At 42.3% G+C, this 27500-nt stretch overlaps 1 protein-coding gene across 1 annotated transcript; it reads left to right on the forward strand.

Annotated features, from left to right (window-relative positions):
* Positions 1 to 1285: 1285 nt before the first annotated feature.
* On the forward strand, positions 1286 to 27500 carry CDH17 (cadherin 17). The gene is made up of 18 exons (XM_083518255.1): positions 1286 to 1416; positions 3088 to 3173; positions 8905 to 9006; positions 9102 to 9239; positions 10027 to 10165; positions 11562 to 11720; positions 13818 to 14017; positions 14398 to 14532; positions 15493 to 15646; positions 16106 to 16321; positions 17598 to 17674; positions 18324 to 18515; positions 19899 to 20143; positions 21236 to 21366; positions 22377 to 22607; positions 24184 to 24300; positions 24394 to 24510; positions 26102 to 27500. Exons 2-18 carry the CDS (start codon positions 3105 to 3107, stop codon positions 26209 to 26211), a joined length of 2532 nt encoding a protein of 843 aa, XP_083374381.1. The 5' UTR covers positions 1286 to 1416; positions 3088 to 3104; the 3' UTR covers positions 26212 to 27500.

Genomic DNA, 27500 nt, shown 5'->3' on the forward strand with positions numbered 1-27500 from the left:
GCCAACCAACTGAAGCTAAATCCAGATAAAACTGAGGTACTGTTAGTCGGTGGTTCCCTAGACCAGATGGATGAGAGGTTGCCTGCTCATGATGGGGTTATATTCCCTCTGAAGGAGCGGGTATGTAGCTTGGAAGTTGCTTGAGGCTCAGGTGCCCTTCGTTGTACAGAGTGCCTTCCATCAGCTATGGCTGGTGGTCCAAAATCCTGAGAACTGCAATTTGTTGAGGGCACTGATAGTTGTTAGGAGACCCCTTTTCTCTTCCCAGTTACAATTCCTAGAGTGTTAGGTCAATCAATCCCTCTTCCCAGGGAATTCTGAGAACTGAAGCTTCATTGCCCTCAACAAATTAAGTTCCCAGGATTCTTTGGTGAGGGAACCATGACTACTAAAAGGAGGATAATAGTGCTTTGAATGAATGGGATGGTACTCAGCTAAGTTTTACTCAAGAGTAGACCCATTGGACCAGATTCAACAAAATAGATATGCTAGCAGGAGTCAGCACAACAGGGCTTTTACCCCTTTCTCCTCCCCCTGTGTGCCCCCACCCCATTACCTCTAAGGAGTCAGGAGAAACCCCAGAACATTTCATATACAGTGGTGCCTCGCAAGACGAAAATAATTCGTTCTGCGAGTCTTTTCGTCTTGTGATGTTTTTCATCTTGCGAAGCACGGTCCGTGGCAACTGCGCCTCTTCAAGCGGCTTTAAGAAAAAAGCGCAAGACGTTTTCGTCTTGCAAAGCAAGCCCATAGGGAAATTTGTCTAGCGAAGCAACGCAAAACCGAAAACCCCTTTCGTCTAGCGAGTTTTTCGTCTTGCGAGGCATTCGTCTTGCGGGGAACCACTGTAATAGTTCTTTAACTGTATGGTTTATGGTTTGGATGTGACTGATTAACTGATTAGCATCATAGATAGGTTATGATGGTGCACCAATTCCTGATTTTTTGAGCTTGGCTGATAGCCATTATAACCAAAATAATGATATGATTGTAACAATGGACTGTGAAGGGTTATCCCTTCTTTATTCTTGATAATCGTTGCTCAAATATTACATGTATTGAAGCAACCTCATTCTCGGTATGTTTTTCAACCAGTTCTATGATTCAATCAATAAAAACTCACTTGAAAGTTCAGGGGGTGAAAGATACGTGACTTGGAGGTGTGTTTGAGTGTGTGAAAGAGGGATTTGCTCTGCTCCAAACTGCTCCTTTGCATTTTATTTACCATGGTTGCCATTTCAAGCCACACCTTTCCGTTTAAGATCGGGACTTGTCAATGAAGGAAGTTAATGTTTGATCAAAACCCTGCGGAGAGGCTTAGAAACTGCCAAGGATTCTGAGAGACACAGGCAGGCACCACCATCTTGGGCTGGTGTGGAAATACCCTTCAGAAGAGATCGAGGTTTTTGTGACCAGGTAAGAGGTGATCTTCTAAACAAGATTTATTGGGAGGTTTTCATACTGTATGGGATTCTTTTGATTGTTCTTGTCAGTGAGAATTTGCTTCCCTGCTGCTTGTGAGGGCTGTTTGCTGTTACAAGCCAGTCTCTGTTAGGAATTTCTTTTGATTGTTACAAAATCCAAAAGTTCATTTGTGGAGGACGAGGCTATCAGTGGCTATTAGCCACAATGGGTATGTTCTTCTACCTGCACTGCTGGCGGCAGTGTTTCTCTGACTCTGCTAACCCAGAAATAGTACCTCAGGTTAAGTACTTAACCTAAGTACCTCAGGTTAAGTACTTAACCTGAAACTGTTCTTAACCTGAAGCACCACTTTAGCTAATGGGGCCTCCTGCTGCTGCCGCCGCACCACTGCCGCATGATTTCTGTTCTCATCCTGAAGCAAAGTTCTTAACCCGAGGTACTATTTCTGGGTTAGCGGAGTCTGTAACCTGAAGCGTATGTAACCCGAGGTACCACTTTAGCTGGGAATCACAAGTGAGGAGAGCACTCTTGCACCCAGGTCCTGCTTCCAGCCTTCCTTTGGCTGGCCACTGTGAGAACCAGGAAGAAATGGGCCTTTGCCCTTATCCACCAGGGCTTTTCTTATGCTCTTATGTCCCTGTCCATGTCAGGTGACGCAATCTATATTTCATATTTCTGCACGTAGAACTGGAGGGACCTAGAGGGAGGAAAGGGGAGCTTGCACTAAACATCCTCCCTAGAGGAAGGGTGCAGACGGTGGACTGTATGATAACAATAGTGAGCCCCTATTATTGCACTCTCAATAGCATCCCTGCTGGGTGTTCCCTCGGTTCCCTGCTACTTTGAAAGTCCTCACTGTTTCTGGGGGAAAGAGTTCCTTAGTTTGTGCCTTAATTCGTCCCTCTTGGAGTCTATTTTCTATCCTTCTTTGGTTATAAAGAACCAAGAGAAACCTCACTCCCTTACATTATAGGGCAGTTAGGACAGGATATTGTTTTTAGGTCCAAAGGTTCTTTTCCTCCGGTGCAAAGAGCTTTCTCAGGTGGAGGAAGCCTCCTTCTCACTGAAGAGGGGAACCTTTGGATCCAACCCATCTACTTGATGTGGGGTAGAAGAAGGGACTTGTTGCAAAGGAGAGCCTAAGCCCCATAATCTGTGCCTGTCCTACCTTCCTGCCAACTCCCCTTGCTTAACTGGTGATTTGCTTTGTCTGAGTTTTCCTTTTATTTAAAAAGAAAATCTGATGCTCCCAATGAACAAAGCGGAGTCATATCCTTGTGGGAAAGGGTTTTTCTGTCTGGGGAGGCCCCATGGTGGTTCGCAGTGGTGGCTGCCGCCCATTGTGACAGGCAGGGAGGCCAGCAGTAGATGGCGCCAGAGGGGCTGAACCAGCTAATTCTGGTTTTATTTCTGTCCTCCTCCCTGCAGAGTTCTACCAGGGGCATCACTAAGGAGAAAGCTGACAGGCAGTGGCAACCCCTGAATTGGTTGTAAGGAACAAAACAGGCAGGTGGGGGGGCTGAGGGGAGACTGAGGTTAGTGGGCCAGCACTCCATTAGCCCCTTCCACTGGTAGTACAGTTGAATGGCGTTACTTGCTTGCCTGAACATTTAAACCTGCTCATAACAGCTACTCGAGATCTTTTCTGTGAATGTTTTATAGGAATTGGAATAATTGGAATGGAAGTTCTCACCAAGATGCTTAAAATATATCCACATCACTTTGGGTGTCTCCTCATACTTCATCTGGTAAGTCAAGAAACACCATAGGAACTCTCTAAATAACTATTTGAGAAGAACCAATTTATTCTGGCCATATGCCATGGCAAGTCCAGAGATCACGATGGGAAGAGTCTTTGGCTGTGTGCTTTGTTTGTTAATTTATTTATTTATATATTTTCTAATTTGCGCTATTCCATAGGATCATGCCAGGAAAATCAATGTCCTTTTCCCACAGCAGTTAACAGATAGATAGGAGACAGGGATTGTCCCTTGTTTGAGTTAATGAATGCGGAGAAATCGCTTGTGAAAATTTATCAGCATTATAGAGTGACTTTCTCCTGATGTAAAGTTTTGGAAGCTTTCTTTGGGCAATATATACATCTTCGCAAGCAATTTCTCCATATGTAACGCGTTTTTTGTAATTTTCATGAATATATGTATTTCCCCTAAAAGACACATTTTTGTACAACTGGAGAACTGCATCGTAAAATTTAGAGAAGCGTGAGTTTTGAAAGATAATTGCTGTCTGGTTTGTTCATTGCTTTAGGAAGTGAGAATTAAGGTGTCAAATATCTTCCCCATTCCTAGCAATAAGTGATGCCATTCCCACATGTGCACAATTTTGGGAAACTTTTTTATTTTTAAAAAATACTTTCATTTTAAAAATTAAAGTTCAAGAAAATTTGGAAGCTGTTCAGTTCCTAACTACTGTATTTTCCGCTCTATAAGACGCACCAGACCATAAGACACACCTAGTTTTTGGAGGAGGAAAACAAGAAAAAAAATATTCTGAATCTCAGAAGCCAGAACAGCAAGAGGGATTGCTGCACAGCGATCCCTCTTGCTGTTCTGGCTTCTGGTATAGCTGCGCAGCCTGCATTCGCTCCATAAGACTCACACACATTTCCCCTTACTTTTTAGGAAGGAAAAAGTGAGTCTTATAGAGCAAAAAATACGGTATACAATACTAGCACAGGAGAAAGCAGCAAACAGCATTAAGACTACACAGCAGAGCAATGCATCACCCATTTGTAAACCTTCCATTTTAAATTTTGGGAGAGAAAAAATTGGGATGTGCTTCTTGAGTCCCACCTAGGGATGGGGGAGAAATTTGTTTCACTTTACATTTTTAGACAAACCAACCTAATTTTCACTACCTGAAACAGAACACAAACCAAAAGACAGCCATCCTCTGGAATTTGTAATGCAGTTCCCCAAGAAGAAGAAGAAAAGTTTTAAGATTTGTATTTTAGGGGAAAGTGTGAATAAAAATGCATATACTTCCGAGAATAACATATTGTTACAGGCCACCCAAATCTGCATAGCAGTGTGAGATTCCAGGAGTTTCAACTGCATTCACCCAGGGTCTGTGTTTCCTTTCGGACAATGAGGCACAGCAGAGACTGTGGTGTCTTCATGATATGTGGTTTATTTACACACAGTGCTTTTTTCTGAGGGGACGCAGGGGTACGCATACCCCTAAACATTTTGTGAATCTAAGTTTGGCCTCATTGAGGGGCAATATTTCAATATGAGTAGGAAAATGAGAGTCCCCCTAAACATTTTTTTTAAAGAAAAAAACACTGTTTACACATATATCAAACCTGAGCCCATGATGGAGGTGCTGACAGCACTGAGGCTCCAAGATGTTCTTGCTTCTCCCATAGTCACAGCAGCCTTGGACTTAAGCAGACCTCAGCCATTGCTCTTATTTATTGCTCCCTGATTCTCCCTCCATCCTGCTGCTTACTATCTCCAGTGCAACCCTAACTCCTAACTGCAATCCTAACAGCCCACCCTGAAAACACTGGCACTGGCTTTTAAAACTAAATTTCAGTTGAGGGAGGGAGCCCACTCATTTGCAAATGAGATTTACCCTTGATTTAATTAGCTTTTGACACACCACAGGAAGCAAACCTACACATGTTTACTCAGATGTTTACCCCATTCTATTTAATGGGACTTCCAATGAACTTTGCATAGGATTGCAGTCTGTTAGGACAACTAGAAATCAGTGTGCCTTTGGGATAGAGGTATTAGAAGTAATACTTTAGCATGTTGACACTCAACTAAACCTTCTGCCCAGAAGCTCCCTTACAATTGAGCTGTATGTTGTCATCCTTGAGCGGGATAGCTATGGAAAAAAATACAATATTTAAAATATATATCAAATTAAGTTAAATTGTTCCCTCTATTTCTAAAGTTCAGAGGGGAATGTGGATCCTTATGTAGCCAGAGAGGAATAATATATCACCAAGCTTATGGGAACCCTGAGGTTGGCAGAAGTACAAAAATCCTTTGGAAGAAAACCCCCAAAATAGCCCCATGAAGACTAAAGCAGACTCAGTGGCCATGGAATGCTGACATATTGCTGGGGAAGTGAGTGGGAATGGAATGGAGTATTTTTGAGAAGGGTGTGGCTGGTTAAACAGCAATACTCCACTCTGCAAAAATTTGTTGCAGATCCCACTTGTCAATAGCACATTACCTGTTTGTCTCTGAGAACCAAATGTCCACTTATATTTTAAAAAGCAGTTATATTTCATAATTATATTGTGGAACAGGCACCCAACAACACTTCCTCACATCTCTGACTTGATATACGGCATGATTGGATTTAACCTAATTGGTTTTTCAGCACCAAATTAACTGGTTTGCTGTCATCTGATATACGCAGCACAGTCCAGTATCAGTAACCCACACTACATTATGCCCACAAACTACATATTCATCTCCTTGAAGTCCCCATGACTTTCGTGTGGTACACTTTTCCCCAGGCAGGTGATCTGGATTGTCTGCTCCCTCTGCAAATCAGACAAGCCGTAGGCAGAAGTGGTCCAAGACATTTTGCACCTTCCCAAATCCATGTCCAGAAGCCAATCAGACTAGCAGTGGTATCTTACTTTAATAGCTATCCTGTAACAGTATCCTCATTGGCAGTAGAGAGCAGCAAGCTAGCTTAGACCACACAACACAAGCCATTTGGCACACATAGCTCTGACCTCCAACACTTGCCCACAACATTGTTGCCTGAGGCAGCTATCTCTAATGGTATAGCTTGCCCTGGCCATATAAAGGGTAAAGGGTAAAGGACTCCTGGACGGTTAAGTCTAGTCAAAGGCGAGTATGGGGTTGTGGTGCTCATCTCGCTTTCAGGCCAAGGCAGCCAACATTTGTCCGCAGACAGCTTTCTGGGTCATGTGGCCAGAATGACTAAACCACTTCTGGCACAATGGGACACCGCTGGACGGAAACCAGAGCACACGGAAAAGCCATTTACCTTCCTGCCACAGTGGTATCTAGTGTGCTTTCGAACTGCTAGATTAGGCATGAGCTGGGACAGAGCAACAGGAGCTCACCCTGGATTTGAACCGCCGACCTTCTGATCGGCAAGACCAAGAGGCTCAGTGATTTAGTAATGGTCAGTCCCCTGCTGAACAAACGATAAGGATGGCTCACGCTTCCTGCATATTCTAAAGGAAACAAATATATCTGCTTTCTCTTCTGCTGCAAGAGAACAGGAAACCTTGTTGTAGACATGGAACCATGGATTTTTGTACTATGGCTGCTGCCTCTGACCTGACGTGAGATCCTATGAATCATCATGCTGCATTTTAAATATTTCTTGCCAGGGATTTTACTAACTGACGGTTGAAACTGTCCTTTGCTTGCAGCCATTTCATGCAGGCATTGGAGCAGCTGCCAAACAGTAAATGGAACGAGGAAATAGAAGGAAGTGCCCCTCCTCACTGTTTCATTAAATAATGATTCACCAGGCAGCCCAACATTTTACAGCTCACATAAAACATTTCTAATTGACAGGGAAGGATCTATACACTGATATAAGAACTAAACTTTGAACCCTGGATTTCGGTTAGAGAATTAGACTTTGCTCTTTCCAAACAGACATATTTCCCTATAAAATATGACAAAAGCAGACCTCTATAAACACTTCACCCAATAAAAGATCTTGTTTAATTATACAGAGCTCAATGTATTCCTTTCACCCATTTCGAAGAAAGGAAATGCTATGAACATCATTGGGGCCTTTGGCACAATGTAAGCTAGCAGAACAGATAAACTAGAGAACCTAAATTAGGATAGGAGCACACACACAATTTAAAACGGAGAGACATTCATGCATAATTGCTAAACCATGACTTGGCCATCAAGGGCATGTATATTCCAGTTTCTCCTCACATGTTCTGATTCTGTAACTTAGTCCCGCAAATCAAGCAACCAACAGGCTGTCTCTAAGACAGAATCTGAAAATCACTTCAGATCATTGGTTCCAGTTCTGGTTTAGAAGCAATCTCTAGTTTAGCAGAACTGGGCATCATAGTAAACTATGGTTTGGCCAAACCAGGAAGTGAAGGAAGAAGCTAGAGCTTGAGATGGTGAGATGGAAGGGGAAGAGGACAGGAGCACATAAGCCTGAGCTAGTGTAGTGAGAGAGAAATGCCTCACCTTCTGCTCTGGCAGGTGTGAGCTAGCAGAGCTTGAGAAGCAGCAGTGTATCTGCCACTCTGCTCTACCCATTCCCACCCCACCTTTGGATTGCTCTGAAATTAAAACAAACGTTCCCCAGCTGTAAGAACTTGTAGAACAGATGATTGTATATGTATTTATAATGAAAGCAGAGAGATGAAAATCCCTGATAAAGGCAAAGAAGAAAAGGTAAAACAGTTGATTAAAGGACAGAAAATGATACTCCTTTTCAAGTATTCATTCTTTGAAAAAAACAACGGAACTAGAACAAAAATTTCCTCAGAACACAGTGTTAGTTGTGGGCTGTTCTATGTACAAGCAAAATATATTAAGGGGTGGGAGGTGAGGGATCACTAGAAAATGGACTCTATGCCAAATGTTTGTTTTTGGCAAAAAAGACCACCTTAGCCTTCGCAGTATCAGTCAAATGAAAGTCTGAAAGAAATGTCCCATGTGCCTTTAGTTTAGAAGGGCAATAGAGCATATGCGTTAGAAAAAGCTTTGCTTTACAGCATCTATTATCTCTACAGGAGCTCTTGCAAGATACTAGGTGGGGAATCAACCTTCGAACAACATGTGCACATGCAACACTTTAATGGACTGTTGAACTTGAGTCATTCCACCCACCCTTGAATGCTCTGTAGTCACCCTAGCATTTATGACAAAAGGCAATATACCCTGATCCTATTGTGGAAACAGCAAAAAAGAACTATGCATCTGTTAAGAAATGCATGTTTGGCTCCGGAAGGTAGCTACTTGCATTTCATGAGCTCAGTGGGACCAGCTTTCAAGTGTGTGTAGGACTGCATCTTTACTTACACAGGCTTCATTGTTCTAAGCAGCATGAATGAGTTTGCAAATACTCACAGTATGCTAAATCTTCCATTTTCACCATTCACATTTTCTAGTGGGGAACTGCAAAGGAATGAATCAATTCACATTCTATATCTGATTATTTCTGAGCTCTAAAATCTAAAAGTCAAATTCTCTTGTGGGCATCTCTGGGTTGCTTAGACTTCTGCAAACTTCACATAAAAACTTAGAAGCTATGTTACTGCTAAATAGCTATCTATTCATCCATATTATTGTGTCACACAGTATCTATCAAATGTTGTAAGGAGAAATTCCCTTTTTCAGCCAATGCAGTGTCACCGCTGCTGCAACAATGACACAGAATTACAATTATATCGCCCTGGTAGGAGGACCAAAGTTTTATTAATTAATATGGAAAATATTAATAATCTGGGACCCTTTCTCATTTTTCCTGCAGGTCATTTGCCAAGGTACAGATGACCCACATATAAGTGGGCCTCTGGAGGACAAGACTTTTTCTGTTCAAGAGGGGAGGACAGGAATCACCTATATCTATCGGGTAAACGGATGTCTAAAGTCTTCACTTTCAAAACTGTTTGATATTTGAGAATGGGAAACTGGAGTTCTGATTTGTTTCTTTTCCTCATGTACTAGTTTACATTGCAACCTCCGACTGTCAAGCTGAGACTGACTGGTGTGACAGACGGCAAAATATCTATTTACCCGAGAGATTGGTCTCTGTATGTTAATGGGTCTCTGGACTGGGAAACCAGAAACGTCTACAATCTACAGGTAAAAGAAAGATGTGACATTTTTGTTTCTTTCTAATATTTTATTTAAATACTCCCAGTCAAAGCCCTCTCAAGTTGGCTTCCAAGTACACTATAACTAGGTACAGCCATAAAAATGAATAAAAACCAGTCATAAAAGCAACATCCATCTCAAAAATACTAACCCATCACAATTCGTAAGCATGCCAGTGCAAGTAGATAAATAGGTACCACTGTGGCGGGAAGGTAAACAGTGTTTCCATGCACTCTGGTTTTCGTCATGGTGTTCCGTTACTAAGAATTGGCTCCTATGACTCAGTTGCAGGCATTATTGGACTCTTAGGGTATACTCAGGCTTTTTTCCAGCTGGAACTCACAGGAACTCTGTTCCTGCACCTCTTAGGTTGGCACCATTGCCATTATAAGAGAACAAGGGAGACGTTCATGGTGAGTTCCGGCACCTCTTTTTCTAGAAAAATAGCACTGGGTATACTGATTATTTGGACCCATTCCAATTTAGGTTCAGTCCTGGATCTGGGACCAAATGAGCTTTCATCACCTAATGAATGATCATTATCAAGAGAAGGATGATATGAAGCAGAGGAGGGGAAACCACAATGGTATTTCCACATCACTCCTAACATGCAGTTCCATCCTAGCCAATTCAACTCAAACATGGAACGACAAAACTTTGTGACTTACTGTAAACTGCTTAAAGGTTTTGTTACAATGAGGTGGTACCTAAATCTTGTTAGATATACTTGTTGAATGACCTTGTTTTGATATCTCTTCTTTCTGCCTCAAATTAGGTGGAAGGTCTGGATGAAAATGGGCAGAGAGTGAAAGGCCCATATTCTATCACAATAAATGTTATCGATGTCAATGACAACCCTCCACAATTTTCGCAGAGAGAGTACTTCGCAGCGGTGAGACAAAACTCCCGCCCAGGTATTTATTTCCACATTTACTTGACATTATTTGGGGCTTGTAATGATTGACAAATATGACATTAAGATTAACTTAAAACTGTGATTGTTAAGCTGTGTCTGAGGTGAAGAAAGGGGGGAAAGCAGAGGAGCTAAAAATTTCATAGACAATACCAAAGCTACTCTTTCGTTACAGAAGAGGTTATCCACTTCCCAAGTATAGTCATACCTCGGGTTGAAGTAGCTTCGGGATAAGTATTTTCGGGTTGAGTGCTGCAGCGACCTGGAAGTAACAGTGCATGTTAATTCCGGGTTTCGCTGCTTGAACATGTGTCGACAGTCAAAATGACGTCATGCACAGAAGCAGCGAATCATGACCCGTGCACGCGCAGGTGCGCGGACGCAGTTTACGTTCACTTCTGGATGCAAACAGGGCTCTGGAACAGATCCCATTCACATCCAAAAGTACCACTGTACAACTTGCGCCATCACTAAGCATACAATTGCAGGGGATCCCTGATCTCATGACTCTCCAGTTTGCGTGCACATGTGTTTCAGTTGTGTGTTTGGTACCTCATCTGGAAAGCTGTGCTCATTGTGGGCTGAGTAGTATATTATCCCACTTCTTTTCAAGTGGTTATGGTTGAGTCTGGCCAAACCATTCCACTTCCACATTTCTCCCCCCTCTGGGTACCACAGCTGGGAGCGTGAACCTGAAAGCTGACAAAATAGAGATTCAAATGACATAAACTAAGAGGGTAAATGCACAGTAGTCATGAAGCCCAGAAAGGTGTGGGTTTTGTTTGTTTGTTTGTTTGTTTGTTTGTTTGAAGTTTGCTTGTCAAGTAAAATCAGCCAGAGGTAAATCAAACCCTTTATTTTTTTATGTGGCATGGCAACCATTTATTTGTTTTGTGTGCCATGAAGACCAAATGAGAAAGCCGCTTTGAACTCACAGAAACCTATGGAAAGATCTACCTGATTAAGGACTCAAGTTATTATTGTGCCTGTCTGGTATGCGGATACCAGATTGTCTGTTGTCATTCTCTTAACAGAATAAACAATCAGCCACTTTGGTCTTTTTCGTGGTATATGTTTATTTATTGTTAGATATGCTTGCTCCATGCTGCAACAATAAAAAAAATAAATTTCTAAATAAATAAGCCCAGAAAGTTAAAAATCCCAATGTGAAGGGTCACTATCATATTTTTACCTAGAGTGCTAGAATGCCAAGAAGACCTATTGATCTTTCTATTTTATAAACCAGGAATTTTGCTGTTTATTGTTCTGAAAACATTGCCCGGTTCCTTTAAACTAGGAAAGTGTGGATTACTGTTGGTGGTTCGTCTTCAGTGGAGAATGATACCTTCTGTTTGTCTTTTTGACATGTCTTTATTTTTCTTTTTACACCCAAACAGGAAAGCCCTTCACATATGTCACTGCTACTGACCGTGATGATCCCACCACTCCTCATGCGCAACTGAGCTACAGCATTAGCAAACATTTCCCAGACCCTTATCAAACGATGCTTTTCCAGATTAACAATGTCACTGGAGCAATTTCCACAACTGCTGCTGGTAGGCAAATCTACTTGTGGAACCAAGTTCCAAACAACTAAGCGGTCTGACTTGAAAAATTGGGCCAATCATTGTTAATAATATAAGGTGGTCACATCCAACCCCCCCCCCCCAATTTCTGAACTACTTAGATTTGTGGGGAAGAAGCAGCTTTGCAAATGTGCCTTGAATTTCTGAGTGAATGCCTAGTACAAACCAATAGCAAAACACCCTATATGTTTTAGTGAATGTGAGATCAGATTCTATGCTACTTTTGTTAGTTGTTTTGTTCTCTGAGACGAAGGTAGAAGCCAGAACAAGACATATACCCCCAGACATTCCAGAAGTCAGTTCTTAAACCGAAACCATTCTAAAACTGAGGCGCAGTTTCCCTAATGAGGCCTCCTACCCCCGGTGCCCTTCCACTATTTGAATTCCGTTCTTAGATCAAGGTAAAGTTTGCAAACCGGGACACTACTTCTGGTTTTGTGGAGTTCATAAACCCAATCGTTTGTAAACAGGACAGTTCTTAAACTGAGGTACCACTGTAGAGTAAAGTCTGTATGTAAACGATGGCTTGCAAAATTGGACATAGATTTAGGAATGTGCATTCCCTCCCTCCCTTTTTTGAATTAAGTTCCTCCTCCCTTCCCTTGCCAGTATTAGCTATGGTTTAGTTTTACATGTGCAGCAATGTAGGTGATTACATTTAAGACCCTTTATGTTTGGGTACTAGATTACTTGCAAGACTACCATCCCTCATATATGAACCTGACTTCTTGTTGAAGACATAAACACAGGCTCGCTTAAGTGTTCCAGCTATCTCAGTGGTCTTTCTTGTCAGATTCAAGGAAAGAAAGTCTTATCAGAAGTTGTATCAAGGCTTTGGACATCTCTCCTGAATAATGATTGTCTTGCCTCAAACTCCTACAGTCTTCTGCCATATGTTAAGATCTTTCTTGTTTTAGTAAGCATACATGTCCAACCTAGTTTTAGGGCACAACCCTAATTTCTCCCCACTCCTGCTGATGGGGTTTTGCAGAGCAGTATGGCCATGTGGCCAGGTTTGGCAGATGGCAAGACACCAGCTGAACCAGGATACCAGGGCAGAGGGACACGCAGGCCATAAAGGAGGGTTTGGATTGCGCCGCCGCCTATGACAATTCTTTTACTGCTGTTTCTATGGAAAATTCTTTGCTCCAAATCATCATCATAATCATCTCACTGTTTCAAACTGAAGTGTGCTGTCAGTTTGGACCTTATTGTTTTCTGTTTATGCTAGGAAGCATCTTGGCCTATTTTGTAGGAGAGGCATGATATAATTGTTTTAAATTAGAGGAATGTATACACCAGGCATAGGCAAACTCGGCCCTCCAGATATTTTGGGACTACAATTCCCATCATCCCTGACCAATAGCCCTGTTAGCTAGGGATGATGGGAGTTGTAGTCCCAAAACATCTGGAAAACTGAGTTTGCCTATGCCTGGTATACGCCAATGAAGGACACGAGGGAGGAATTCATTCTAGAGAGAAGAAAAGAGGGGGAGGAATGTGAATTTTTAGTGACAGGTGAACCATGGTTTTCAAGGAATGAGTATCATGGTTTTGCTAGAAAGCAAAGGGAGAGATAGAGAAAGATATCTAAAGGAGACATTATGATAACTGCTGTTGATGTCCATGTAGCCCAGTTAACCAGAACTACAAAATACTTGTGTTTCCCCCCAAGAGTAATGGGTTCAGTACCTGTCAACAGTAGTGGCGTGATTATGATATTTGTGTGAGCTGCCAAAAAGATAGCCATGGTTAAGGCTGCCAAGCAGTGCTTTTTTCTGGGGGGGACGCAGGGGTACGCATACCCCGAAACATTTTGTGAATCTAAGTTTGGCCTCATTGAGGGGCAGTATTTTAATATGAGTAGGAAAATGAGAGTACCCCTAAACATATTTTTAAAGAAAAAAAGCACTGCTGCGAAGTGAAGGGAGGGGAAATTTTCTCTGGGTGAAAAATGCATGTCATTATTTGCAACCTTTGCAATATTACATTTGCAGAGGGTTTTTGTCAAGAGAACGTTGGTGCCAGTTCAATAATTGTTTCATTTATTCTCTGTTTGATTTCCAGGAGCTAAGTATTTAAATCCAGCAGATGGGATCAATTATACCATCGCTGTGAGAGTCAAAGATATGGCAGGGCAGTCAGAGAATTCCTTCCCCAGCGATGCTGACGTGATTGTCACCGTGTTGGAAAACCTCTGGAAGCCTCCTCCACTAGTAAAGCTCAAGGAAAATTCTACAGAGCCCCACCCCATGAGAATCACTCAGGTAAGAGATGGCAATCACCAATAAGCCCAGGAATCAAATCTACCATCCAAAGTCTGATTTTCAATTTCCCATGTTTACGTGCTCCATTTATCCATAAAACCATTACCACAGATGTACAATTAAAGACTGGGTCACATCTCAGGGAAAACCTTTTTAAACAAAAATGTCTCCAGTAGGCACCTAGCTATCATGATACTAGGCACCTGTCTGGATTCCAGAGGGCTGGAGTTGCAACACTAAAAGCCCAGTTTCTGGTACAAGCTAAGCACCCCTTTGGGGCATGTGGCACTCTCAACAGTGCCCATCTGAGGACCGCAGTTGCTAGGCATGGATATATGAAGGATTTAAACCTGCTGTTATACTCTTCTTCGAAATGATAGGTACAGTGGAATGATCCAGGTGCAAAATATGAAATCCGGCAAAAGGAAACGCCTCCCACTAAACTCCCATTTATGGTTGCCCAGAACGGGACTGTCTATGTAACTGAACCACTAGACAGAGAAGTAAAAGATGCAGTAAGTATTTGGAAAAGGGCTGTCAATATACTTTTAACGATGGAGGAAGCTAAATGATTGTAGGCATGTCACTATTACTACTCCAAATGTTGATCTGGTTTTTGTTTGTTTGTTTGTTTGCATTGGCTGCACACTGAATCAGGGGTGGAGAATTGGTAGACATGAACCTATTTTGGACTCCAACTCCAAATAGCCTCTGGGCAGATCCATGCCACACATTTAAAGCACATGACTCCCCCCCCCCAAGAATTTTGAGAACTGTAGTTTGTTATGGGCGCTAGGAATTGTAGCTATGTGAAGGAAACTACAGTTCCCAGATGCTTTTAGGGAATTCATATGGTTTACATGTGGGCTGGCTGTGCTCTGAAACCAAGGTGTGGATCTGCCACTGGCCACCACGGCCGAGGGTTAGCAATGATAGGAATTGTAGTCCAGTAACATCTGGAGGGCCAATGGTTAGGATGGAGGAATCTGACAATTTTGGTTTCTTTCATTTCCCCCCTAACCTTAATTTCAATTGGATCCATTTCTGCATCAGTTTGCCATTTTTTAAAAGAAAAAATCCTATGAAATTGTGTAAACATTTTTGTATGCATTTCCACTAACATACAGATTTTTGCAAGCATTTTCTCCTAATATAATGCATTTCTAGAATACATTACCTAATATGCTGCACATTATTTTCACTGTCATATAAACTGTGCCTTTTTGTGCACAATTTCCCCTAATGTGTGCTTTTCCTGTACTCATTTTTTTTTCCTTGCATGGAAAAACTGCAGCGCAAATTTTCAAGGACTCACATATTGATTTGGAAAGTACGAATTTGGTCAATTTGCATTCAGATGCAAATGGAACCAATCTCCCCCCCCCCTTCCATCCAGAGCTACATATAACCCACTGCAGGACTAAAATAAACATTCACTATTGTTGCAATTCCTAATCACAATATTCCCATTTTAGTATTCCTTTTACGTGGTTGCAAAAGATAAAGAAGAAGACATAGCACTATCCTATCCACTGACCATTAACGTCACAGTTGAAGACATCAATGATAATCCCCCTGTGTGTGACAAAGCTTTGACTATATTTGAAGTTCAGGACAACGAACCTTCAGGTAAGGAAACATGACAAAAATTTACCAGACAGCTCCCTTGGAAACCAGATAGCTGAAACCAGTGTCAACCTTAATCACGCTGCCAATCAAATGTGAGCAAAGGTGCAATCATTTTGAATTTGGACAGTTGTGCCTCTGATATATTTTGTGGTGCATCCGTCCCTTGCCTGCAGGCCTGTACTACTAGCAGCTGCGAGAATAGTGGGGTCATTTCAGGCTCTTTGTTCTAGATTATTTAAAATATTGTCTTTCTATTGCTTGGGATTGGATCCTGAAATATTCTCACGAGCACTGCAAAGTCTGTAATCCTGCACATCCTTTACCTGGGAGTTAACCCCACTGAACTCAATGGGGCTTACTTCTGGGTAGACACAGGCTCACACCACAACGTGTTTTGTTTTCATCTGCCTCGTGTTTATTTGCTGCTCGACTAATTTTGACTTTCTTTGCCGCCACCAGGGAATTTCATAGGAACTTTTCATGCTTCGGACAGAGACCAGGAAAACACTTTAAACTCCCGCCTATACTACGACATTGTGGATCAGAGCCCCAAAGTGCCTTTGGATAATATGTTTCGCATCGAACGTGGAACTGGGAATGTCAACTTACTTGCCTCTGTCTTAAACAAGGAGCTAGTCTCTAACTACTCTTTGACGGTGGAGGTGACAGATTCAGGTTGGTATTGCGTGCCAAGGCCCTGTGACCCACAGTTCCCTAATGGATAATAAACACACAGACATGAGCATTTTGGTTTATGGGTTCAAATAGGCCACAACTTTATGGGTTACAGGTGTGAGCAGCTTGCCTTAGGCATTGGGTGAAGCCAGGCTATATCTCGACTCCTGCCTGTCTGCAGGGACTCCATCTAAGGGTAAACCACCAATAGGGGGAGTCCTATGACTTACATCAAATAGGGGAACCCCAAAGGGTCCCTGCTGGGGTTGTGGCCCTAGCCCATGTCTGGGCATCAGACAAAATCCACACAAACACCCCCCGATTCCTTTAACAGGATACCCTTAATGAGGAGGGGCAGGCGGAGGCTACAACCTGCCCTCCATCCAAACAAAGGATTACCCAATGCCTAACCTCACAAAGCTGTGACAATTGCTATGAGGTAGATGAAAACCAAATGGTTGGTGCCACTTTGCCAAGTGGAAAAAAATCCTACCTGGCCCCAACAATATGTCCATCACCCATAGATTTCCACTCTGACGACTTCTTCTTCTTCTTCTTCTTCTTCTTCTTCTTCTTCTTCTTCTTCAAACATTTTTTATTGGTTTTTAAAAATCACCAATAAGACGGCATTATCATATTGACAGTTTTATTTTCAGTTCCTTTCCTAATAATCACATGGAATTTGCCATTGTAAAGATTCAAAACAGCAACAGCAACCCAGAAAGTTCCCATCGTTAAAATAACACAGTTAGAATAATAGAATAATCTTCCTAAATATCAAAATAGGCCTGAGTAGATGAAAATATAAGAAAAAGACCTACTGGATCAGGCCAATGGCCCATCCAGCCCAGCTCCCAGTTCTCACAGTGGCCAAACATATGCCCATGGGAATCCTGAACACAGCAGCAATCTCTCCACTGGTATTCAAAGGTATACGGCCGCCAGCAATGGAGGCAGACCATAGCCACCATGGCCGGTACCCATAAATGAGTTCTTAAATGTTCTTAAAACAACCAACTGATGAAGCCTTTGGGGAGGGTGTTTCAGAGGCTTAGTGCTACAGCTTTAAAAGCTCATCTCTGAGAGGTTTCTAGCTGGCAATTCATCTGACTGCAGTATTGCTAGTTGGGTCTCCTCTGATGATCACATAGAATAGTTTGGCTGGCCTCTAACAGCAGAGGCAGCCTGCTTGAAGTAGTCAGTTGAAATGTTTGAGAACCCTTGTTCTACAAAGAGCAGCCTTGGGCCTGATCCTGTCCTGTCCTTTTGCCAACAGTATTCCGAACGCTGTGCAACGTACGGATCAATGTCATCGATACCAACGATCAGATTCCAATCTTTGAAAAATCGGACGTGAGTGTTCTTTTAACTGGTTTTTGCTTTTGTAGTATCTAGAAAACGCCTCTCACTCGATCAGGGATCTTGGGACTCATTTCACGGAGGCAGAAAACACGTTTTAAATGTGTTGTGAAGTGCAATATACAAATGTGACACTAGAGGGCAACAATGAGCTATGCAAAATTCAATGTATTTTTCAAAACTTTTTTTAAAAAAAGCATTTTCACAGTGTTTTTTATACGTGTGTAGATTCCACCTTGATCCAATAAATAATTGCCCCCTGACAATGAAAATGTGATACTGATGTAGAAGCAGGTTTTTGCGTATGCAGTTTCAGTTAGATATAAAATCATAGTGCTGGGCAGATTGTAGTAATACAGAGCCCAGAGTGAGGACATAATTTGGCATCCTCTCCCCTCTTGCCTTCCATGCACATGTTGTCAAATGTACTACGTCATAGTTTTGCATTGGTTCGCTACCTTTTTTGGGGGGGGGGGAACCATCCCCACTGCCCTATACCAGGCGTTGTTTGGATGTGGCCCTTGTAGATGAGCGAGAGCCCACTGTCCACCTTTGTAACTAGTTCCATTGTCAAGCTATTTTTATCATTAAGAAGTTTCTCTTCATCTGTTCTGGTTGTTGTTGTTTCTTCTTTTCTCTTTAGTATGGCTCTGTGACGCTTCCAGAAAACATACCATTAGGAACAGTAATACAGAAAATCCAAGCCACAGATGCTGACGAACCCTTCACTGGAAGCTCTCAGATTGAGTACAAAATCATTAAGGGAGACCCCAACAACACTTTTGTAATAGTGACAGATCCAAAAACAAACAGAGGAGATGTTACAATTAAGAAGGTGAATAAATTTTGTTTCTTTCCCTGATGGATCATGAGTAAAGAAAGCTTAACATTTAAGTGAGGTGGGCTTAAGAACTTGGCCATCCATTGAGGTAATTGGAGGAGACTCTTCTTGGCTACCCCACCTACGGAAATAAAGCAAGCTGTGACCAAGGGCTGGGCCTTCTCTATCCTGTCAGCAAGACCATGGAATGCTCTTCTCAGAGTTTTGTGCCTGACTTCCAGTTTTTAAAAAATCTATTGGTGGGAATGAACCTGTTGTTCTCCAAATGTTGCAAGACCACAATTCCCATCACCCTGACCTTTGGCCATGCCGATTGGGGCCAATGGGAGCTAGAGTCCTACAATAGTTGGAGGGCCATTCCTGCTTTACCACATGTCAAAAACTGGTACAACACTGGTAATAATGCCTCTGAGGATGCTAAATTTCCTCCATACGGAGCAGCATAGGGATTAGAGGACAGCTTTCAAGGCAGAGGTGTAACTTTCAAGAGTGCTTGGCTGCTCCCCCAACTCTCTCTTTAAAAATAAAATAAAATAATAAGCACTACAGTGGTACCTTGGGTTACATATGCTTCAGGTTACATACGCTTCAGGTTACATACGCTTCAGGTTACATATGCTTCAGGTTACAGACTCTGCTAACCCAGAAATAGTGCTTCAGGTTAAGAACTTTGCTTCAGGATAAGAGCAGAAATTGGGCTTCGGCGGCGCGGTGGCAGCAGGAGGCCCCATTAGCTAAAGTGGTGCTTTAGGTTAAGAACAGTTTCAGGTTAAGAACAGACCTCTGGAACCAATTAAGTACTTAACCCGAGGTACCACTGTACAATGATGAGAGACTGCTAACTATACAGGGAGTGGAGATCACTACAGTTTCCCAAGTGGTCTCTTGCCATAGGTCTATGGTCTCATCCGCAACATACATTTGAAGTGCATTTAAAGCACAGGGCTTCCCCCAAAGATTCCTGGGATCTGTAGGTAACCCATCACAGAGCTGCAATACCCAGCATCCTTAACAAACTACACTTCCCAAGGTTCTTTGGGGACAGGCATGTGATTTAAACATAGGGTGTGGATGTGACCAAGATCCATTACAGTGGTACCTCAGGTTACGTACGCTTCAGGCTACATACGCTTCAGGTTACAGACTCCGCTAACCCAGAAATAGTACCTCGAGTTAAGAACTTTGCTTCAGGATGAGAACAGAAATCGTGCTCCGGCGGGGCAGCAGCAGCAGGAGGCCCCATTAGCTAAAGTGGTGCTTCAGGTTAAGAACAGTTTCAGGTTCCGGAATGAATTAAGTACTTAACCCGAGGTACCACTGTATTTGTTCATCTAGCTATTCCTGATACAACTGGGTTTTCTCTCCCTGCTTTCCTAGGCTCTTGATTTTGAAACAACTGATGTGTATAACCTCACAATCCAAGCCACAAATCCTGAACCTCTTGTTTCTGGGGTACATTACAATTCAAGCTCTGTTGCTTACTTGAGAGTCATAGTTATTAATGTGGAAGAAGCACCAGTTTTTCTCAAAACCACTCATACAGTGGATATACCTGAAAATGCTACTGTGGGTACTTTTTTGACAACAGCGACTGCCTTTGATCCAGAGGGTGACTCGATAAGGTAAAGATGATTTTCTCTCTAAACTTATGGTCAAAGTAGATTTTACGTTAATCATATTGTTGAATTAAGGTGGCCAGCTGCAACAGAGAGTGGGACTCCTGCAACTTTAAAGGTTGTGTAGAAGAGGGGATTTCAGGGGGAAAGAAGATAAACATTTCTCTGGAAGATGGACACACAGGGCTTGTAACTGTGTAGACATTATCTTTTTGCCCAGGCTTTCCCTGACCCATAAGATCGGACTCTGCTTTGATCTGTTTGAATTCCCTTAATACATATTTGTATTTTTTTCTGTATTGTTTCATTTATTTAACAAAATTTATATCCCGCAGGATTGTAATAAATCATTGAAGCGGTTTACAAAAAAAGCTACATTTAAATTATCAACACAAGACAGAAACAGGTTTTTAAAGACATTCAAAAGATAATTAAAATCAGTGGTAAGCAAAAAAGGAGTTTAAAACTCATGTCGACATTTTACATGTCCAGATGGGCTTGCCTAAACAAAAATGTTTTAAGCTGATATCGAAAATAGTGCGGTGAAGGCTGCCAGTTGATTTCAGTAAGCCAGCAGTTCTATAAAGTGTAGTTTCTGCTGCATTAAAGATCAATTTCTTACAAGAGCAGAAACAAGTATTATGTGGCACATACTGGGTAAGGCAATCCCGCAAGTAAACCAGCCCCAAGCTGTTAAGGACTTAATATACAAATAGTAATGATTTGTGAATTTGGGACGTTGAGGTCTGCGGAATATATGAATAGTTAACACCTTGAGCTTAACCCAGTCTTTATTTTCATATGCTTTTATACTACTGTTTTACTGATTTTATGTTATATTTTCGTTTTAGTGATACTGTTTTTATGTTAATTACCGCTTAGATATATACACATATACACTCAGGGAGTTGTGACCATTAGGTGTGGTTCCCCTTCCTTCCTTTGCATTACAGGGAGGGGGAATGAGTCACTAGCGCTATAGCGTCTGTGCAACTGTTTTGATAGGACATTCCTGCATCTGTAACCAGGTATCAGTGAAAGCACATCAGGCTTTATGAATTAGCTGGGTTCTTATATATTGACCTTCTTCTTGCAAAGGTACGCACTGAAAAGTGATGCCAGGAATTGGCTGCGGATTGACCCTCTCAATGGCACAATATATACTGCTGCCCCGCTGGACCGGGAAACTCAACAAACCTACACGGTGCAAATAGTTGCAACTGAGCAAAGTAAGAAAAAAGAAAGAAAGGAAGAAAGTGACTCCCGAATTAGAGGTGACCCAGGGCAAAGTGCCCTTCCCTGGCAGGCCCATTCTACATTGGTGCCCCTCCCCTTGCATATTGGGTGTCAATGGCACCACCATTAAAAATTTCACACAGTTCCCTGGACTGATACTACGTTAAGCACTCTGGGATTTTTAAAAGGATAGCTTATAGCTTTCTGGTACAAAGGGCAGATGCTGGTGCCAATTGGCTACATACATAGCCTGGATTAACAACAACAACAACAACAACAACAACAACAATTTATTATTTGTACTCCGCCCATCTGGCTGGGTTTCCTCAGCCACCCTGGGCGGCTTCCAACAAAGATTAAAAATACATTAAAATGTCACACATTAAAAACTTCCCTGAACAAGGCTGCCTTCAGATGTCTTCTAAATGTCAGGTAGTTGTTTATCTCTTTGACATCTGATGGGAGGACGTTCCACAGGGAGGGCGCCACTACTGACAAGGCCCTCTGCCTGGTTCCCTGTAACTTTGCTTCTTGCAGTGAGGGAACCACCAGAAGGCCCTCGGCGCTGGACCTCAGCGTCCGGGCAGAACGATGGGGGTGGAGACGCTCCTTCAGGTATACTGGATTGAGGCCGTTTATATTTAGAGATTTAGGTGTTTATAATTCCCAAATGCAGAAGCTTCATCCCCTCAAGAAAACATGTTGGATAGACTGGAGAAGATGGAGGAGTCTAACTCTCCCTCACTTGTTTTCTTCTTCTTCTTCAGTATCAACTAGCAATCTGTTCATCATTATTTTAAATGCAGAGAGGCTGGCACATACTATAGTCATGCGTCCACATAAGAACGTAGCAAATGATGCTCCCAAGTGCCACTGCTGGCATTTCACAAATATTGTCATGCTGAACACCCCCTCCCACTCAGTGGCAGAGAGCTTCTGAAACTTTGGAGAGCCCCTGCCCGTCAGTGTGGAATATTGTTTTGCACTCTGTTCCACTCCACAGCTAAAGCATCTCGAAGCTCCACAGCACAGCTGAGACTGAACCTGAAAGATGTGAACGACAACCCTCCAAGGCTAGATAAGAACGTTGTGTTCTTCTGCCACCCTCTCCAAGGAAACGAGAAAACGAAAATCGAAGTTTCCGATCCGGATGAACGTTCATATGTTCAGAGATTCACTTATGCCCTTGTTGGTGCAGATGCAATACAAAACTGGAATGTTTCTAAACCTGATGGTAAGCTTTTGATCAGTTCCATGGCAAATGCAACCCCAATGCAACCGAGCTATCCATTTTAGGAAGGAGCTCTATAGCCTTTTTATGGGACTCTGAGTTAATGACGTATATATTTTCAGAGATGGGGAAACTCTGAACTTCCAGGGTTGCTGAACTCCAAATCCCATCATCCCTAACATTAGTCCATGCAAGCTGGGGCTTATGGGAGCTGGAGTCCAATGATATCTGGAAGGCCTCAGGTCTGCACCTCTGCTTCACAGGTTTTTTTGTTATTTTTAAACTGTTCAATATTTATGCATTTGGGTATGGATTCCTGCCCAGTGGCGTAGCGTGGGGGGTGCAGGGGGGGGCCCGGCCGCACCGGGCGCAACATCTGGGGGTTAGGGTTAGGGGGCGCAAATCCACGGGTTAGGGGGCGCAAATTACTTGCCTTGCCCCGGGTGCTGACAACCCACGCTACGCCACTGTTCCTGCCTATTGTAGAGAATCATAGAATCATAGAGTTGGAAGAGACCACAAGGGCCATCGAGTCCAACCCCCTGCCAAGCAGGAATGGCACTCGGACCCAGCAAAGACACAAAGACACAATGAATGCAGTCACATTTCTAATTCATGGCACAAGGATTCTTGTCTTAATTTTCCCCAATTATAATGCTACCACTTCTATCCTGGAATCTAATGTTCCTTTATGGAACTGTGGCTTTTTGATCAGTATACTGCCATGCCGTACTAAATTTTTAAACATCATGCGATATCACAATGCAAAACTGTCATAATTTTCTGGGTTGATGGGGTTGTAAACATTTCACCCCCTGGAAGCAAGTAACATGGAAGTGCACGCTAAACTTCCTTTAGATTCTGCTAGTTTTCTAGAGGTGGCTTTTATGTCATATGAGAGATCACATAAACTGTAGAAGCTATCTGGTAAGGAAACTTCAGTGAAACTCTGGGGAAGAGCATGAATCTGCACCTGCAGCTGAGATTCAGGTAACAGGCTTGACCCAGCCCAAGTCCCATAGATTTCCATTGAGTTAAACACATGCTTGCATTTGCCATTTAAATCAACGGGACAATGAGTATCCAATCATTTGCTTGGATTGGTCCCCCCCCCCCATGAATTCCATTTTACAGGTCTTCCTTTTTACTTATTTATTACCAGATAGACAAATAGCACTCTCAGTTCTCTGAGCGCTGGTCCTACGTAGCCATAATGGCAGTACCCAAAAGAGACATATGAGCGAGCTTAGGGGAAGTCTAAAAAATATTGAAGAGGGGGACGACTCTGATTTGTTGGGTGAGGATTCTTGAAACAGACCATGACAACGGATGGCCCTCAGTGGATACTGAATGCTGACTGACATTTGGGGTGTGTGTGTGTGTGTGTGTGTGTGTGTGTGAGAAACTGTGTGGGAGGAGGAATGGAGTACTATTGACAAGAGCATGGCTGGCTGGCTGGGTGAAATGCCACACTCCACAGTGCAACATTTTGTTCCAGGTTACACTTGCCCTTATTATTGTTGTCACCATCATCTTGCTTTTCTGTTAAAAATTTACCATCCGCTGTTTATATTTACAGGCTTACTTGCCTACATTTCCCCAAGGAACATGAAGCTTGAAGAGAAATACTATGACGTACCATTGAGAATCAATGACAACGGAAGGCCTCCTATGGAAGGAGTTGTTACTCTGAAAGGTACAATGAAAATGGTGTCTATGCTCTTTGCTCCCCCCCCCCCACTTTGGCTATTTTCTCTTCATGCCTGGGAATTTGTGGTTTTGTCCACAGTGAGACTGTGCAAATGTACAGAGGAAAATAGATGCTTCCTGGCAATTGATGATGGACCTTCACTTCCGACAGTTGGGATGGCAATTGGAATTCTGGCTGGTGTACTGCTAATCATTGGTAAGTGGCTGTTTTAAATGGGCTTAATGGTGAGAGTGGGACGTGGGTGGTGCTGTGGGTTAAACCACAGAGCCTAGGGCTTGCCGATCCGGAAGCTGTACGCCGGCTCCCTCGGCCAATAAAGCAAGATGAGCACTGCAACCCCAGAGTCGGCCACGACTGGACCTAATGGTCAGGGGTCCCTTTACCCTTTACCTTTAATGGTGAGAGTAGGGCTGCCAGTAAGAATGGGCAAAATTCTCCATTTCAGTTTCTCTTTTTTCCCAATTTTAAGTTCAGCTCTCCACATTTCTACATCAGCTTATGATTTCTTTTTAAACAAAAGCCCTCATGAATATTCACCAGCACCTGTGTGCTTATTTCCCCAAATATATACATTTTTGTATGGAATGTTGCATAAGTTTGTAAGTTCAATTGTTTTTATTCTGAACAAAGCAGGCTGATGATGCTAGACCTCATTGTTCTCGACTGGACAGCAGCAATTGACAGAACTTAAACAACTTGACTGTTTTGGGGTTTTTTTTTCACTTTCCAAAACAAGACAAAACCCTTGGGGGAATTTTGAAAATAAATTTAAACACTGAAGGAGCCAAGATGACTCACTGGGGAATTTGGCTTTCAAACATGCAAACAAAAGCAATATATAGAGAGCACAGGTCTTTGCGATTTTTGGAAACCGTCAACTGTTGAATAAACAGTTATTTGGATTCATAGGGAAAGGCTATTCGAAAGCATGAATTGGATAAGGCAGGCTGAATTTGCAAAACTTTTGCTGCAAGGGGGACAAACTCTATGAGACACTCCCTCCCATCAAGTTTCGTGCAAACTTAGCTTGGAAATGAAGGCTGCAGTCCATAACTTAGTGCCAGGAAGAAACAGTCACCATGGAATAATTGTAGATACAACTATGCACTTTTGCATGGCTAGGAACAGTTGCAACTCTCTCACATTCAAGGACATCGTCATTGATCATCTTTCTTTAAGGATGTGGGCAGAGGATTGCTCTATCGCATCATCTCTAGGGTGCAAGCCCCACCAACTTGAATGGCTTTGAAAGTGAACTAGACTGATTCATGCAGTATAGAGCTATCAATGTATAGACGATGCAATGCCTTGGCCTACAGACTTATGAGATCTATAGACAGAGTTAGAGATCAATAGGTTTCCTAGATCTATAAGTCAGGGCATTACATTTAGGATAAATTAAGATGACAGGTAGCAACTGAGCTTGGCTCCCATTGAAAAGTGGCACTGCTGGCTGCCCACCACTAACATCACCTGCAGATGTGACCGAGAGGGCAGTGAGTAGTGGCATGTGCAATTTGAGTTGGCGAGGGACTTTTCTGAGCATCTGGAGTACTTTGTCCAGTGCCAAACCTGGCTGACTGCTGATGCTATAAGTGTTCATCAGATTACATTGTTGGGCTGTTATTTTAAACGCACACAATAGGAAGTAAGCCCCATTGAACACAGAGGGCCTTAAGAGTAAAAATGTTTTGGGTTGTACCTGTTTTGCCTGCAAAGTGTTTGCAAAAGCTAATTTTGCTTAAAGTGTGAGATAAATATCTCCTTTCCCATTTTGTTCCCTCAGGTATCATTTTGGGGGTCGTCTTTCTCAACCTGAAACGCAAAAAGGAGTATGAGCTAAAGGCCCAGACAGCAAACGCTGTGAGCCCATCTGAATTGCGGAACTTGACGTAATTGTTTTACCAAAAGGAACAATTCCATTGTGGGGTGTTTTGTTTTTTTAACTAGTTTTGTTGTTATTATCTGCTCCCATTAATAAATTCCGTATTTTCCACTAATCTGAAAATACAATTATTATCTTTTTTCCCCTCTTCCCCTTTCATCCAGAAATACAGACCTATACTGAGGTTATCAGAGCCCCCAAGTCATTTTGGTGTGCCAGAAGACTTAACTATGATGCAAAAAGTGTGTTAAATGTTTAGTGTACATGTTTTTCATTATTTGACTATTAGCTGTAAATAGGAACAGGAGCATGGCGCATAGGGAATGGAGAATGTTCGTGGATGCTCCCCCCAGGATAATTACAGCTTGGTGTGTGTGTGTATTTTTCATGTGGCTGTGGCTTGGGAAAGGGTTAAATCCACTCCCTGTGAACTACAGTCCCAAAATTGCATGCACATACACAAGAGTATGTTAAATGGCTACCAGGCTAGTGCTTAAATGCAAGGCTGTGTGATAGGAAGGTTTAAGTCTAAGAAATTTTGTCTCAGTATAGGAAGAACTACATGCCCTAAGAGCCTACATTTATGCTTCTGAGTCGTTTTTTTTAAAAAATAATTGTGTAATTTTAGCTATTTTCTATATTTAGCATAGTTACAAGCTTTTTGCCAAGGACAATATTATAACATAACAGACCCACTGATGGAATCATCTGAGAATGTGTCCCATGACTCTGCCTCTTAAAACCTTGTAAGGTTCCTTTATTAAGCACAAAGTCAACACAGGATCTTTGTTCCAATTCCCCTGCAATTCATATCTTTTGAGCTTTTAGGTATGACTTCTAGAACTAAAACTATGCACAAATTAACCTGTTACTAATTAGTCTTCATTGTAAATCTGAAGTAAATATATACAGGCGCTTCTGCATCGAACGTTGTAAGACGGCGGAACGCATAGCTGTAGCTTAAATTGGGGTGGGGGGTGGTGATGAGTGTATTTGGTTTAGTAAAGTACAGTACATCTCTGCTATTCATAGAATGTGGAATGTTGACCATAAAAGTGACCTATTAATAATCATGCCACCCTTACGCAGATGGAACAAGTTGGGCAGAGATGTATGCACTTTGCCCTGAAATAAAACAAACATAGAAACTTTGCACTAAAATGGAAGAATTGGGATGGACCAGATTTGTAAGTCACACATGCAAAAGTGACACGGACCAGAAACAAATTGATTTGTTCATTCATTCTTTATGACCCAGCACAGAATTCAGGTTTGGGGAAAATCTCTCTCTCTCTCTCTT

This window comes from Podarcis liolepis (assembly GCF_965112155.1).
Source record: "Podarcis liolepis genome assembly, chromosome: 8".
Taxonomy (NCBI): domain Eukaryota; kingdom Metazoa; phylum Chordata; class Lepidosauria; order Squamata; family Lacertidae; genus Podarcis; species Podarcis liolepis.

Excerpts from the sequence above, each read along its gene's own strand:
- CDH17 (XM_083518255.1), top strand. The coding sequence starts at position 3,105 with ATGGAAGTTCTCACCAAGATGCTTAAAATATATCCACATCACTTTGGG. Across the intron at positions 14,533-15,492 it reads ACAGAGAAGTAAAAGATGCA|TATTCCTTTTACGTGGTTGC; the intron begins GTAAGTATTTGG and ends TTCCCATTTTAG. Across the intron at positions 16,322-17,597 it reads GGTGGAGGTGACAGATTCAG|TATTCCGAACGCTGTGCAAC; the intron begins GTTGGTATTGCG and ends TTTTGCCAACAG.